This window comes from Mustela erminea, chromosome 10, assembly GCF_009829155.1.
Source record: "Mustela erminea isolate mMusErm1 chromosome 10, mMusErm1.Pri, whole genome shotgun sequence".
In the NCBI taxonomy this organism is placed as follows: domain Eukaryota; kingdom Metazoa; phylum Chordata; class Mammalia; order Carnivora; family Mustelidae; genus Mustela; species Mustela erminea.
This window is the reverse complement of record NC_045623.1, coordinates 30,398,213-30,414,161: the sequence shown is the minus strand read 5'-3', so window position 1 is coordinate 30,414,161 and position 15,949 is coordinate 30,398,213. Positions and strand designations below refer to the sequence as shown.

The 15,949-nt window shown below is 49.0% G+C and overlaps 1 protein-coding gene and 1 long non-coding RNA gene across 3 annotated transcripts in view; one reads left to right on the top strand and one right to left on the bottom strand.

Moving 5' to 3' along the window:
* Window positions 1–15,709, bottom strand: part of BCAR3 (BCAR3 adaptor protein, NSP family member) — a 110,320-nt gene extending 94,611 nt beyond the window's left edge. The window contains exons 1-3 of one of the 2 annotated variants that reach the window (XM_032361503.1): window positions 15,418–15,709; window positions 12,617–12,677; window positions 7,554–7,884 (exon numbers count right to left, since the gene is read on the bottom strand). In XM_032361503.1, the coding sequence (XP_032217394.1) occupies window positions 7,554–7,870 (317 nt within the window). In that variant the 5' untranslated portion in view covers window positions 7,871–7,884; window positions 12,617–12,677; window positions 15,418–15,709. The remainder of the gene's footprint in view (window positions 1–7,553; window positions 7,885–12,616; window positions 12,678–15,417) is intronic. The other variant, XM_032361502.1, reaches the window with a different exon arrangement.
* Window positions 2,817–14,176, top strand: LOC116600962. The gene is made up of 5 exons (XR_004289871.1): window positions 2,817–2,982; window positions 8,087–8,249; window positions 11,425–11,545; window positions 12,045–12,112; window positions 13,422–14,176. It is a non-coding gene; the product is annotated as an uncharacterized LOC116600962 (long non-coding RNA).
* Window positions 15,710–15,949: the final 240 nt, after the last annotated feature.

Genomic DNA, 15,949 nt, shown 5'->3' with positions numbered 1-15,949 from the left:
GGTCTGGTTGCTTGAATCAGCACCAAGGTTATTAGCAACATTCTTTGATACCCACAACTACGTCAGTATCCCAGCAAAGGCATCAGCGGCCTTCAAGGTCAGGTGTCACACAGCAGAGGCGGGGCAGGAGGAGAATAAAGGGCTGGTGATCAGGGGGCAGCTGCTGAGACGCCCCAGAAGGCGGTGCCAGGCTCCAGTGCGGAAGTTAGAGCTCTGCCATTTAGCACAGCCTTCGTATTTGGTGACCAGTGAGCCTCACAGCACTTCTCAGAGGGAGGCATTTTCACCTTCATTTTATAATTTAGAACTTGTCCCAGCTCACATGCGTAATAAGTGGCAAAACAGGGATCTGAACTGAGACCTTTGGTTTGGGAGCCTGCAGTGTTCTCCTTTTCACAGCAGGAGTTATTTCAGCTTTGGTTACCATGTCTGCGGATGCATCTGGGATCACAAACAGTCCAGGAAGCACAAAGGCTGGGCCCATTATGGAAGGTTTCTCCGACTTCTAGAATCTTTTTTATTTTATTTATTTATTTGTCAGAGAAAAAGAGAAAGAGCGCACACAAGCAGGGGAAGGGTAAGGCAGAGGCAGGAGAAGCAGGCGCCCCGCTGTGCAAGGAGCCCAATGCAGCACTTGATCCCACGACCCAGGGATCATAACCTGAGCCGAAGGCAGACGCTTAACCGACTGAGTCACCCAAACATCCCAGACTTCTGTAATTTTTAAGTAACATCAGAATCCTTAAAACAAGAAGACCATGTGCTTGTCTTTGGGACCTCTAAGAAGAGACTGCCTGAAATTCTACAACCAGCTCTGTAGCTAGTCTCCTGGGGACAGTTGGCATGGTGGCAGCATGGCAGAGGGGGCCACTGTGAGGCGGCCTGCCAGCTTGTCAGTCCTGAGGCTCCAGTATGCGCCCCATGGAGGCATCTCCTTCCCATGAACAAGAGCAGTGACAACTTCTCTTTCCTGTATCTTCAGTCCAGGCCATGGAGGCTCCCGAATCCACCTACACTGAGAGGTGTGGAAAACTCTGGTTTCTGACTCTCAGAAGACCAAAAGCCTGACCTTTCCCCAAACAGCATGCAGGAGACCTAAGAAACCTTCGTTTATATGTCCTGGGGAGGGCAGAGAAGATGTCGAGCAGTATCACTCGGCAAGGACTGCTTTGTGTAATTCTCTGACCATTTTCTACGTTGACATTTGCACTCACTGAAAAACAAAACAAAACAAAAAAACTTTTCCATTTTCCCCAGAACAGCTGAGAATGCACAGATCCCAGCCTTTAGGTTCAAATCATCCCTGTCAGTAGAGGACTGAAGACCACTGTCAGGCAGCTGGTAGACCAGTAGGCATTTCCCAGTCCCCAGGCTCTCTGCACCACCCCTGCCGCACTGGTGGTTGGGGGTAGGTGGGGGAGGGGAAGATGCCCAGCAGGGGCTGAGCTCACCTCTGACCCAGCTGCTCCTGGCTCAGCACACCGGGGGCCACCAGGGCCTGAAAGTGCCCCATGCCTCAGAATGCACGACCCCAACCACAACAGCTGCTTTCAAGCACCAAGGGGTAGAAACACAACTTGAAATTTCAAAAATAAAAATTCAACAAATGGGGCTACAATTTGCCTGGAGACATTCTTGGCTATTAAGCGACTGACACTCGGCTAACTCAATAAATGTGCCTTCTATTAAACAGAATCTGTTAATCCAGTACGTAGACTTTTGCAACTCTGAACCCAACATTTCCTCTGTGCACAAAAAGTTTCCAATCTGCAGGGAACAGACACACTTGTATACAACTAAAATGCAGGTATTTGCATGTGGACCTTTACACTATAGATCCCTCTGATTAACTGCAAGCTAAAGACATATTTGCATGTCTGGGGAAACATCCTGCTTTGTTAAAGAGAAAGTAGAAAGTTCTAGAACTTGGTGGTTCTCAAGAGGAACCAATGAAATAATTTGGGGGGTGAGGGCACGGATACAGCCCAGAGTTAGATATGTAAATCAGTGTTTTGAGGGACACCTGGGTGGCTCAGTCAGTTAAGCCTCTGCCTTCAGCTCACATCATGATCTCAGGGTCCCAGAATAGAGTCCCGCATCAGGCCCCTTTGCTCAGTGGGGAGCCTGCTTCTCCCTCTCCCTCTGCCTGCCGCTCCCCCTGCTTGTGTTCTCTCTCGCTCTCTCTGGCAAATAAATACAATCTTTTAAAAACTCAATCAGTCAATCAATCAATCAGTGTTTTGAGAAGAATCTGCACAGATCCAAAGCCTTCCACTTTGCTTCCACTCAAAAGAGCAGACACTGCAGCATGATAGGTAACTTACCGCCTGGAAAAGTATTCCGGATTTTAATTTGGGATCATTCTGCAGACTTTCTGGGTCCCGTCAGTTAAAACACTTGTGACTAGTCAGTCAGCTCTGCTCATGCAAACTAATGAAACATCACATTGTCCCACCACATGCTCCCACAGCACACAGGGCCGAAGGGATTAGGCACCAGGCAGCTGTTCCCAGGAATGCATGCCTCCACGTACCCGAAGACAGGAAGAGGACCTGCACCGCTCTCCCAGAGCCGATCCTTTGGCTATCCCGACAACACAGACATCTCGACAACAGGAACCAGTCCCCTCTCAGCCCAAGGAAGGTCCCAGATTCAAATAAAAATTCACCCTTGAAGATAAGTGACTCAAAGGGACAGCAGTCAAACAAACGCTCCTGTCGAGAGGAAATCCTGTCTGCCCACCTCTTGGGGAAGCCTTACTCTGCCTGCACAACAAAGGCTCCTTCTGTGACATCAAGCAGCAGGTTTAAGAGCACCCTGGCTTCTCACTTTGGCCACCTTTCAAAACCACAAGTACATCCAAGGGCAGCCAAGACAACAACAAAGCCAAGAGATACAGTCTCCAAATGAGGAGAGACCAACTCTCCCTTCCAGGCTTGCCTTCTGCCTGGCTCCTGGTGGCCAAGACTCCATTTCCCCAAGGTGGGTATTCAAGGTGCCCTGGGTTTTAGACTCTGGGGACTGCAAGCTTTCGAGGCAAGAGGATAGCTCAGAAGATGCCCCCAGCCGAGGCCAAGCTTTTCGGAAAGCTATGGGGCCCAGTGTCTGGGGAAGGACCCACAGCACTCTGGGTTCTAATCCTTGCTCAGTCACCCACTAGGGTCTGAGCTCAGGTGCCTCAACATTCCTGAACCACCTTCTCAACTGTGAATGAGAACAAAAACTGCTGCTACTCATGATGAAATCTGCCAGGTCTCTCATGTGGGGTGAGGATGGGCACACAGGATAATTTATGATCATATCATTAAGGATATTTTAAAAATATAAAATGTGAGAGAGAGTAATTTTTGTGGCTAGGACACATGTTTATAAGACTGCTTAATAGTACAAAATTTTAGGTAATTTTTAGGAAATTTCCTGTTTTGCCTGGGGCCTTCCACAGGGCAGATATTCAATTAATATGCAATTATAATAAGGGTAACTTTTTAAAGATTAATGAGCTAAATATATTTGTCAGGAAAATAGCAAACTTGAAATTTATCAGAGTATTTTGCAAGGCAAAAAGGTGTTGTCTGGTGGGTTTCCCTCTGAGTGTAGGTGGGGTGTACAAGAAAAGCGGTCTGGGCTTTCCCAGATGACCCCATTATCATTGTGCCAACAGCAAATAGGACAAAATGGAAGATTTTCAGACTTGACGTACAGGCCAAGTCACTGTCGAGTGACTGTCAGGCAAGTCACTGTCACTGAAACTAACCTTTGAATTCATTATGAAAAGTAACAAGTAAGGCCCAAAAAAGTTAACCTCAAACAAGTCCTCCCAACCAAAAAAAAAAAAAAAAAAAAAAATCAAAATCAATAATCTTGTTAAAAGTAAACCTAACTAGTCTCACACCTTGGGGCCAGAGATCTAAAACTCTTAACTTTAAAAGCTCCCAGCATGGGGTGCCTGGTGGCTCAGTGGGTTAAGCATCTGCCTTCAGCTCAGGTCATGGTCCCAGAGTCCTGGGATCAAGCTCGGTGTGGAGCTCCCTGCTCAGTGGGGCAGTCTGCCTCTCTCTCTGCCCTGGCCCCTGCCTGGGCTCGTACTCTCTCCCTCTCAGATAAATAAAATCTTTAAAAAATTTAAAAAAAAAATTTACCAGTTCCCAGCTTCCAGTGGTGAGTGAGTGAGCAGTGGGTGGTTAGTGTTTTCATAGCAGCTGAGCTGTAAGAGCTGAGTTAGGTCTAGAAACGCTATTTCACCCTCAGGGCAGCTCTGCTGAGGCACCTCAGGCAGTCCTCCCCCTCTGGGGGCCCAGATTCTCATTCATACCTTTTTGTCCCTTCCTTTTCACGAGCACAAGCTTTATTTGTTAATCCTGTGGCTTGTTCCAAAAAAGGAACTGAAGCAGCTAATAATCATATCAGGAATATTTATTTATTTATTTATTTATTTATTTATTTTTAAAGCTGAAGGATTTTTTTTTTTTTTAAGATTTTACTCATTTATTTGACAGAGAGATCACAGTAGGCAGAGAGGCAGGCAGAGAGAGAGAGAGGAAGGGAAGCAGGCTCCTGCTGAGCAGAGAGCCCGATGCGGGACTCGATCCCAGGACCCTGAGATCATGACCTGAGCCGAAGGCAGCGGCTTAACCCACTGAGCCACCCAGGTGCCCCCATATCAGGAATATTTAAAAGGATAAAAATAATAATACAAGGTACTTTGAACTCCTCAAAACCCGGAACACCTCAAGATAGTTTTTAAAGTGCACTGCGTGAACCAAATACAGGGGCGTCTGGCTCAGTTGGGAGAGCATGAAACTCTTTAGGGTCCTAAGTTTGAGCCCCATGTTGGGGGGTAGGAATAAGTAAATTAGTAAAATAAATAAAATTACTCAAAAAAATAAGTAAATAAATAACATTTAAAAATAACAAAATCTATTAGTAAGGCCAGGGAGCAAAATGGGATTTTATGATCCTTCGACATGACCTGCTCACTCAGCAGTAACCCTAAAGGATATGAGTTCTTTACTTCCTGTATTCGCCTTTCACAATGAGGTATTTTAAGTTAAGCGACGACGTTGTGAATTTGGACGAATGTCCTTCTGAATGATAAACACACGTAAGCCAGCAGGGCTTGTCAAGTCTTCCACAGGCTGGACTTCAAACCCAGGACTCAGGCCCATCATCTGATAAGATCTTCTACAGAGATCTGACCTCTGTCCAAGTCATTTTCAAATCAAAAAGCTTTGAACTCCTGGCAGGGTTGACGGCTTGGACCTTGGGTGTTGATCAAGGACTTCCTCAAGATAGAAAAGATGACTCCATTACCACCCCTTGGGGCTCCTGGGAGCTACCCCCTTGTGAGAGCTGGCACCCAGCCAGAGCCTTAGAATGTCAAGGAGTGAGTTCGTGAATGGCCTCCCTAGGGCACACAGTGGACATGCAGCTCACAACAGAGTTAACTCCATAAATAAAAAGTGGCTACAGGAAGTCGGGGACTACTTGGCTCTGACTCTACCCTGCGCAGCCCAGTAGGAGTGCTTGTTTTTGGCTGGCCAGAAGCTCTTCTTCTTGGTTGCCTCTTAACCTTCCCAAGAGGGAGCAATGACAGCACCCATTCTGCGTGTTCCATGCCAGTGATTCGGTATGAACAATACCAAATTGGGCCACTTCCACACCAACCTAGGCCGCCAGCGGGCTGGCTGTGAGCTCTCTGAGCTGGGAGGTCACCCAGCTAGATTTTGCAGAGCAGGTGCAGGGCTTTCTAATGCCCAGGACACCCTGGGGAATCTTATGAGCTGACATCGGAAACATTTCAGGACTCTCCAGCACTTTCTACAGAGTATATTGGCCTCTACTTGTTTTCTTCTTATACAACTGCAGTTAGGGCCCTAAAACAAATTCTGACCTCCTACCCGCCTAGCTCTCTCCCAGGAATCTGTACTGTCCACCTCCCAGCTTGCTACACAGCAGCCACAGGCCACACCAGCATCATTTGGAGTTTTTTCAAACATGCCAGACTTGTTCCCACCTCCAACTTTCGCACTGCTCTCCCTGTGCCTGAAACAGCCTTCCTCTGGTTCTTCCCATGGCTGCCTTCTCTCATTACACAGGTCTTAGCTCAAATAGCATCTCCTCAGAGACCTGTCTGCATTATAAAAAAAGAAAAAGGCCCACTAGATCTTCAGTCTATTGCGATTTCCTTCATAGCACTTAATCTGCAATTAATGTGTGTATTACCTGGGCCCTTCGCTAGAATAGTGGCACCAGGAAGACACCATTTCGGATGCCCCAGCGCTATCCTGTCAGTTCACATCCTTCCTCACCCCACTAAAGGGCAAGAGCAGACTGTTGGAAAAATTTGGTTGCCAGAACATCTTTAAGGTCGGACCAGCCCTTCAGTTCAGCTACTAAGAGGGACTGGGCAGAACTTTCCTGGTGAAGCTCTAGTGCTTAAAAAAAACCAATGTACTTTGACAAAGATGCTCAATATAGAGATATTGAACAAAGAAGCGAGCTAGGATCAAAGTGGCTTTCTTTGCTGCAGGGTCGGACAAAAAGAGACACCAGGAGATAAAACAGAAAGAACCAGCCCCTTCTCTGCCCGATAACATCACAGGTTGCTGATCTTCCCCGGCAGGAAAAGGAAGGCAGTTTCTAAACCAGCTCTAACAAGCAGAAACTAATCACAGCCAGGCCCAATACAAACCCCGGACAAGAAGCTTTTATAACCGTAAGGCTTTTTTACCCAGATCCCTAGTGGGTAGGAGAAATCAATCCTTGTTGTAAAGTATTCAGAAGCCAACCCGATGATGGAGCCAGACCAAATTTTACTTCAGCATGTTGGAGATGTGGGTCCTAATTTACAGCCATCTTGGCATCTCTATAGAATCAGATGGACACAGCTCAGAATATGATATCGTGATAATAAAAAAATATACCCGTGCTTCCTTTTGAGGGACTTAGCAATATATAGGAAGTCAGCTGTAAAAATACTCTCAAATACTAGATACTAAGAAACAGTTAAAGTTTTTAGGTGTTATAGTTTTTTATGCTATGTTTTTTTTAAAAAATGAGAGTACTTATCTTTGAAAGACACATACCAAAATATTTACAGATAAAACAGGGGCTGAAATTGACTTCAAAATAATCGCAGAGGAAGGCAAGTGGGCGGGAGTACAGACAACGTGGGGCTGGCCCAGGCCCAAGCCCAGAGTAGCTGGAGGGTGGTGGGCCCTTGGGAGGTAAATTCTTCGCTCTGCTCTGTACAGCTGACATATTCCCTAACAGAAAGGCTTTTTCAAAAAAGCCCAAGTCATTTTCACTTGTGGCATTAAAGAAGTTACCTGAAGGGGCGCCTGGGTTGCTCAGTCCATTAAGTGGCTGACTCTTGATTTCAGCTCAGGTCATGATGTCAGGGTTGTTTAAGATCAACCCCCGCACTGGACCCCACGCTGGGTGTGAAGGCTGCTTGGGATTCTCTCTCTCTCCCTCTGCACCCACCCCATCCGCTCCCCCCAGGTTCTCTCTCTGGGAAAAAAAAAAAAAAAGTAAATAAATGAAGAAGTTACCTAAAGGTGAAGGTTTCGCCTTTCCAGTCTTGCAGGGGGTGCTCCTGGATGATGGCCGGGGTCAGAGGAGAGTTCTGCCGTGGGGATTTGGAATGGGGCAGGGTCCCTAGGTGACTGAAGTTATCACAGGACCTGATGGGAGGAGGGCCCTTTTTCTTCCGTGGGAGGGTGCCATGTATAGACACGTCCTGATAGGCATCTCCGGGATGCTCAGCTGGAGGGGACTTGCTGCTCAGAAGGTCCATGGACGAGGCCAAAGGGAACTGGTGATTCACTGGCATGTTTCTGGGAAGGCTCACAAATTTTCCTGCAGCCATAATTCTCGGCTCCTCTAAAGGGAAGAGAAAAGAGCAAAGACATGAATCTCAGGCCATCACAAGAACAGACTTCCTACTCACAAATAGAAATGGAGACGAACCGTAGAACAGAAGAAGAGGTTCGTGGAGCATTAACAGGACAAACAGTGCATGGCATCACCAGTGAAATGTAATACAAATGGGAAGCTTAACCATGTCCCTTTTCTGATCCTACAGAGGAATTCTCCTGGGTTGGCAGCAGATCCACTGATGGAAAAGGGCAAACGTGTTTCAGAGACTCTAGGGGCACATGAGCCATTTTATTATTTCAGATGACCGAAGCTGATGGAAAAGCATGACTAACAAAAAGGACTCTTGAGGAAGTACTCAAGGTTTCGAGGTAAGTGCATTAGAGAACACATTATAAATGTTAGATAATTAGCCTCCATCTTTCCACCACCCTGTACATGATAAGAACAGGTGGAGATTACTGGAATTCCTCAGCTGCTAGGACATCAGTGCCGACTGGCCCCTCAGTTGTGCTACCCAGGGTAACCAGGCAGAATTTTTTCTAGCAAAGACTTGGTGCTTACAAATAAATCAATGTACTCTAATTAACGAAGACGGGCCAGGGTCAGGGGTGAGGAGGTGGGTCACTCCTCCCTACATGAATGGGCTCAGCTGCAGAGGAAAGCTCCTGGGGTGAGGGTACATTGTCCCCCAGAGGGGTCGGAAACACGCCTGCCACTAGCAGGGTTAAGCAGCAAGCATGTTGTAGTCAGGGAAGAATGGGAAGGAAGAGAAATAAGACAAAAGGGGGGAAAGAGGGAAGAGTATGGAAAGAAAAAGAAAACGTGTACTAGGTTGTATACAAAAGTAGACCCAACAATTATGCCCAGCTACGATCACTAGCAGAAATGTTCACCCTGAGCAAGAGGCAGCATACGCCCACCTCCCCCTCCCACAAACAAACTATGGTTTTGGCCTCAGCCAAATTAGACAAGTCATTTTTAAGGCCAATATTATAGGAAAAGAAACCCATGCCTGAATAAAAATTAGAACTAGTCCCTGGAGACATTAAGGATCCAGAATCCATCCCACCCGCCAGGGAACCAGACTGGTCTGGACAACACAGCAGCCTAACTCAGTCTGCCTGATGCACTGGCCTCCCTGACACCGGGGAGCAAAACATTTCCTTTGCTCTGTAGTCTGTCCTAAAGCCCTGCAGCCCCCATTCCTCACAGGCCACCCCTCTCCACTGCAAAAGGACAGCTTGGAGTGAAAATCATTACTGAATAATACCCCTGCAGAGTCCATTCCACAGAGGACCTGGGGCCTTGGGATGTGGCCTGAAGACAAGCAAGCGCACCGCTGCAGAAGCTCACGGTGTAGCACGCAGAACTGGGATAAAGGTAGCACGAGGGGAACGACAGACAACAAAACATCCACAATCCCTTGCTTCACCTGCGACAGACAGAAACACACAAGTGCCAGGGGCTGGACAGAAGGAAAGCCTTCCTACAAGGTGTATGATCCTAATGCTGTCTTCTTCTTCCCCAGACCTGGTCATTCTGGGGCCTGTCTGCTCCATGCCAAACTGTGACCACACAGAAGGCCTGGCTCACGGGGGTGCGAAACAATAGGACTGTGAGTCCCCATGTGGGCCGCTCCGGGTTCTGGCCAGCACCTGGCACAAGGTCAGAACTTACTCAATGTTAGTCATCATTATTTAAAAAGAAATCCAAGCTCCCTGGCCCTCCCTGCCTAACCACCAGTGACGTAAGCCTACCAGGATTCCTTTACCCTACACACACACACACACACACACACACACACACACACACACACACACACACACACACCGCCCCTCACAGTTGTGAATGCTTGCCTGTCCAAGCTGTCAGCACCCTAGGGAGGCCTAGATCATTCCAAAGAGCCTGCTGGGGAGTCCCAGAGCAGCACAGAACCTCTTTCTATGCAGAGAGATAGTTGAACAACTCTCTCCAGTTCTTATGATGGGTAAAGGTTGCCCTGGCTCCAACGTTTCTGGCCACAGGTTTCTTCTCTGCTTATCCAAGATCTCGATTTCAAAACAGGGCTAAAGTGCTCAAGAATGCCCTTCAGCAAGCTTCCTATACTTCAGTTTACTCTCTGCATTGAGGGTTAACACGTGCCCTTCCTACTTTCAATTCAAAATACACTGAAATATGTCTTCCATATAAGATACTTAGAGAATCAGTGATGTATCAGCCCCAATCCCTGACCAGGAACTCAGAATCACCAGGGACCCTTCATATGCTGGAGGGAAGAACAATTAATCTCAACAAACTGACTTGAGGAGCATCTCAAACAGGGCGATGCTAGAGATGAGACATTGTGGAAAGATTCTGAAAGGTCAGGAATTGTATGGAAAAGCCTTCCGAGAGGATGCGAGACGCAAGGAGGTGCCTCCAAGGTTAGGTGCCAGAGAAGATCTAGAAGGGAGAGAAAGAAGCCGGTTTGTGTCCAAGTGGGTAACTCCGGGACTTCTGGAAAGGAAAGAAGGGAGACAGGCAGGCCCGTCAAGCTGCTACCCACAAGCCAGTGAGGAAGGATTTAGAACCCTGACCTCGGGCAGTGGCCAAGCAAAGGAGGGACAGAGGGAAGAATGAGGAGCTCGAAGCCACAGCCACGGGAGGACAGTACGATGCTGTAATGTGCAGAGTGGGTAAGAAGAGGCCTCCTGCAGGAGGGAGGCTAAGAGGCTGGCCGCTGAGCTGGGGGCGTGAGGAACCAATGGCGCAATTCAGTCTTAGGAGATGAGATACTGGTATGTTCGCTTAGGAGCCAGAACAGGATGTGGATTTTTAAAAATCATCAACATAAAAGGAATATTTAAACCAGAGAGCAGATCCCTTAGCTTGTTATTATCAACTGTGATAACAGATGTGAAAGTACCTCTTAAACTGTCAGGAACCATACAATATCCATGAATTATATTCCTGCTCTCTCTCACCATGGCTGCTTCGAGCCTATAGGGCCTAAAGCAAGGACTGAGTTTTGAAAACCTGAAGCTGGGGTGGGGAGCAGGGGGCAGTGGCAGTCCTCCAGCTGGCTGTACATAAGAATCTTTGGGAAGCTTTTAAAATCCTGACACCCAGGGCGCTGGGTGGCTCAGTCGGTTCAGCATCTGACTCTTGATTTCTGCTCAGGTCGCAGTCTCAGGGTTGTGGGATCGAGCCCCACGTCTGGCTCTGCGCTCAGTGTGGGGTCTGCTTGTCTTTCTTCCTTTGTTCCCCAACCCCGCTTAGTAAATGAAATCTTTAAAAAATATCAAAATAAAATCCTGGCACTCAAGCTGTGACCCAGACCGATGACATCAGAACCTCGGTGAGTGTGACCCTGGCATCAATCTTTTGAAAGCCACCAGTATTGTCCAAAGTGGAGTCGGGGTTGAGGCCCACTAGATAAGCAAATCTCTTTGGTAAAGAGTGACTCGCACTCGGACTGGGCTACCCAAGGAACAGAACAGAATGGCAATGAGGAGGGGTCCCTCAAAAGAAGCATCAATTCATTCTTCTCATCACCACACACAGGATGCAGGGCCTCCTCCATGGTGGGCACTGTGACTGGTGTTGGGGACAGTGTCAACAACAGTACTCACGAGGTTACTACTCTGTGGTGGAAGCAGACAGCAAGTCCCGGCCACAAAAGCTGGTGAGTCTCAGAGCTATGGGAGCACAGAGTGGGGACCAGGGTCTAGACTCAGCCAGTGGCCAGAGAAGGCTTTCCTGAGGATGGGATGCTGAGCTGAATGATGTAAAGCAGAGTTTAATAACCGGAGGGAGAAGATTATCCAAGCTGAAACCTCCAGAGAATTCTTAGCTGCAGACAAACTTGAAATATGGAAGCCAGGCTCCCCTCTACAACCCACTACCTCTAAATTGGGACTCTTCCCTCATTAAAAAATAGGCTTGCCCTGTGTGTAGTCACTTGGAAACACTGGCTCAACCCTGGGCCCTATGTCATGCTTGACTCAGCCTAAGAGTGGGGGAGGTGGGCCCAGACCAGAGACACAACTTCCAAAAATTATAACTAAAAGTGGGACGGAGGGCAGAAGGGGGAACTATAGGTGGAAGGAACTCATTTACAACCTTACTACAGGGTACTCCCTGTATTTCCTACTTGACCCTTATTCGCTTTTATTTCTTTCCAGACTCTAGAAACCTAGGGCAAATCCAAGGGAAGGAAGTACATGGTATGTAGTTAGGATCTAGGTTCAAGGTAAGTATCTTTCAATTTTTTAACTTTTATTTATTTGAGAGAGAGAACACAAGGAGGGGGAGGGAGAGGGAGAAGCAGACTCCCCGAGGAGCAGGGAGCCAAACCTGGGGCTCCAGGGCTCCATCCCAGGACCCCAGGATCATGACCTGAGTCTAAGGCAGACACTTAACAGACGCCCCAAGTACCTTTCATTTTGAGAGCAAAGCCACTTACTACATTTGACTCCACCAGGCAGAATCTCAGAGTGTTACATATAAGTAGGATCTCAGAGAATCAGGCCCAAATAAAGGAAGTAAATGTTCATTCACTGAGTATATATTGTCTGAGGGCTTACAATGTAGTGGGGATGAAGACTTAAAAAAACTAGACAGGGTCCTGGCTCTCATGGAGTGTAAGTTAGGATGGAGGGGGTGTCCAGTCAAAACAGACAAGAAAACAAACCAGGTAATATCCCAGCCTCATCGTCCTAAAGAACACAAACCAGGAAGAAATGATAGAACATACCAGTTGGGATGGAGAGCTAGTTAGATGAGGGTGGTATGGGAGGACTTCTCTGAAGAGGTTCCTGAAAAAAGACACAGAACCAGTCAAGAGAAGCTGGGAAGGGAGTTCCAGGACGGGTACGGGGCAAATCAGAGACTCTAAGGTGGGCACAGTGCTTGGAAAAGTATGGTGAAGACTAACCCCAATTCTCCACTTCCTGGCTCCCAGATTTTCTCTACTTGGTGATGCTTCTGTCTCAATGTTTCTAGCCATTACATGCTTCTTATGTACTTTGTGATTTCTTTTTTTTTTTTTTTAATCAAACACAGTATGACTCAGAACCTAGGCTTTGAAGACAGACATTCACAGGGCCAAATCCCTATTCTGCCATTTACTTACTGTGTGGCCTGGAACAAGTTACTCAACCTCTCTGACAGCTTCCCATTTGTAAAAATGGGTTAAAAATAGCTCTTCTGTGGGACTGCTCTGAAAAGTAAATGCAACAGTGTACACAAAGCCCTGGACATGTGGCAAGAACTCAATAGCCGGTCTCCTCCCAGCAGGTCAGGGACCAGGTCTGTCTTGCTCAGCATGGTATCCCTATTACAAAGAGTGTTCACAAAAGAAGTCACTGCTTCTGGGAAACACCACAGCCAGGAAGGATGGGGAGGTAAATGTTTTAACTCAGAGCCATAGACATAAACACCAAACCAAGTAGGACACAGACACACACAGGCCCATGGAGAGAGCCTACAAGCAGTCTTTAATTAAAGAAAAGCCCAGGTGAGACTTTGGCCACCTGACGTCACCTCTCTCCACTATGCAGGTAAACAGACACGGTGTCCTAATTCAGTCTAATGCCAGACCTTGAAATATATACAAAGGTCAAAGATTCTGCATCTTGATATGAACATATGAGACCTTTGTGAATGTCCAAAGAGCTGAAATCTCAACAGGGACAAGAGTGAGCCTGAGCAACTCCCACCCTCTGTGCTGCCCTCCTGGTCCTGCTCACCGGCTGTCTCTGAAGTGCTCCTGACCAGCGGTCCAACTCGCTGGCTTTGCAGAGATGTCCCGAAGAAACTGAAGAGCACATGCTAGTCAAGGCAGAGACAGGCAGCCCGCTTGTTTGGATTTTTCCAGTTTATTTCTAAAATGAGCTATTTTTCAAGTTAAACTTATAGAGGGTCATCTGATGTGGGAGTTAAAAGCTTTGTCCAATTTGAAACTCTGGAAATGTAACTGGGTCAGCTGCCCAATTATGACCCCAACAGAGAATTTCTCATTTGGATATGGAGTTTTGTAACCTCTCTGCAGAGTCAAACAGGAAGAGAAGAATAAAAAATTGGCTTAGGCACTTAGAATGAAGTTTTTCTTCAGTTTAGAAATGAAGAATATCCCTATTTTCGAAGTAAATTTATGAAGTCTAGCCAAATGACTGAGATATGAATAATTCTTCCATGGATTGTATTTCAAGCAACACAACACAGAATTTACATGATAAAGTCCTTTCTATATGAACAGGAGATTGAGATCTTGGTTAGTCATCTGGAAAGGCCAGGCTTCTCGGCAGGTTTAGAGAAAGCTGGAGGTAAGAGAGCCCCCGCATGGCACGCCTTTCACATTATATTCCATACACTCCCCTGCATACCCCCACACAACAGCTTGACTTGTGGCTTCGCCACTATTAACTGGGCAGCCCCTGGACGGATGCTCTGTTGAACCCCCCTCTCAGCACCGAGGCCTCCCCTTCCTCCCGCCTCTGTCCTTGGCAACGTGCAGGAAGATCATCCGCTCCCAAACTGACCTTCCCTCCGCCAATGTATTTTCCTTGGACAGATCTGTGCAGCCTTGGGAGATAAGTTTCAAGGTTTAAAAAAAATCTCTGAACGCCTGGCTCCATTTTTTATCCCAGCCAATGGCTCTGGGCGAAAGCACACGCGAGGCTAGGTAAACGCTCTTGTCCCTTCGGTGTACTCTTCCTCAAGCGAGTTAATGCCAAAACCAGTTTTCCACCCCAGCCACAACCCACCGTGTTGCCCACGGAACACTTCGCCTTGCCAGCTGCTTCGGAGCCCACTCGACCGCTCCCAGACAAGTGTCTACACCTGATCCAACTTTTAAAGTGGTGGCAGCCGCTGCCGCTAGGGAAAGAGGGGCTGAGATCCGAACCTCTTCCAGTCGCGTCCACCGTCCCTCCCTACACTTCCCCTTCCCTCCCCTCTCCGACGCAGAGGGAGCGACACAAGCAACTATTCATTCTTTCTCAACAAAGACAGAGGGAGGGGGATGTTGTCAACAGTTACTGGGCAGGCTCCTTCGCTTTCTTTGCAAACTCTCGGAGATTAGGGGAGAAACTCGCTTCCTCCAAGCCCAGGGCTTCCAGCGGAGCCCCCAGGCCCCCGCGCCCCCCGACCCCCTCGGAGAGGGGACCGGACGAGCCAAGCAAGGGCGGCCGGCCGAGCCGCCCCGACCGGCGGGGGACAGGGTGGGGGTCGGGGGAGACCAGTGGCCGGGAAGATGCCGCTCGCGAGCAAAGAGCAGAGATGCTCACGGCACTGCGCTGAGCGGCTCCCGCCGCGGGCCACGTCTGGGGAATACCGGCCAATTTCGAGGGCCCCGAGGGCACAAGCCGGGTCCGCACTTCAGCCACTCCCGCCCCCAAACGCCAACTCTGCTGGGGGCAGGGGGATCGCCGGCTCAACTTTCCCCCTATCCTAACTTTCTCCAACAAACTTCCCAGCCCGTCCTCCCAGACGAGGGGGAGACCAAGGCGCCCTGGGACGACCAGCAACCCCGCGGGGCGCGCGGCCGACACTCACCTCCCCGCGCGGCGCTCGGTGCTGGGGCTCTCCGGCTAGGGGCTCAGAGGCGCCCCTCGGCGGCCCCCCAGCCGCGGCTGCTCCCAGGGCGCGGGCCACTCATGGTCGGCGGGGCGTGCCCGCAGAAAAGCCCGCGCGCGGATCTCCCGTGCGCCCGGTGGCTCCCGCGGCTGCGGCGGCGGCGGCGGCGGCGGCTCCGGCTCCGACTCCGGCTCCCGCCCCGGCCCCGGCAGCTGCAGGCGCGCCTCTGAGCCCGCGGCGCGCGCTCCAGCCCTCAACTGGTGATTTGCGGCGCCGCGGCCCCACCCCGGCTAGCCGATTCGCGCGCCCTCGCGGAACCCCGAGACATTTACATGCCGTGACCTCGCCTTGCCCTCCTCTGCCGGGTTCGAGAGTTTGGTTCCCCTTGTATTCCCCCCCGCCCTCCCAAAAGTCTTGAAGTGAGGATTGGCCGCTTCCTCGCTGTACCCCTCTGGAGGGACGATACTCCCTATTCCAGTCCTCCCCCTTCCCCGCGTTAATTACCCGGCTG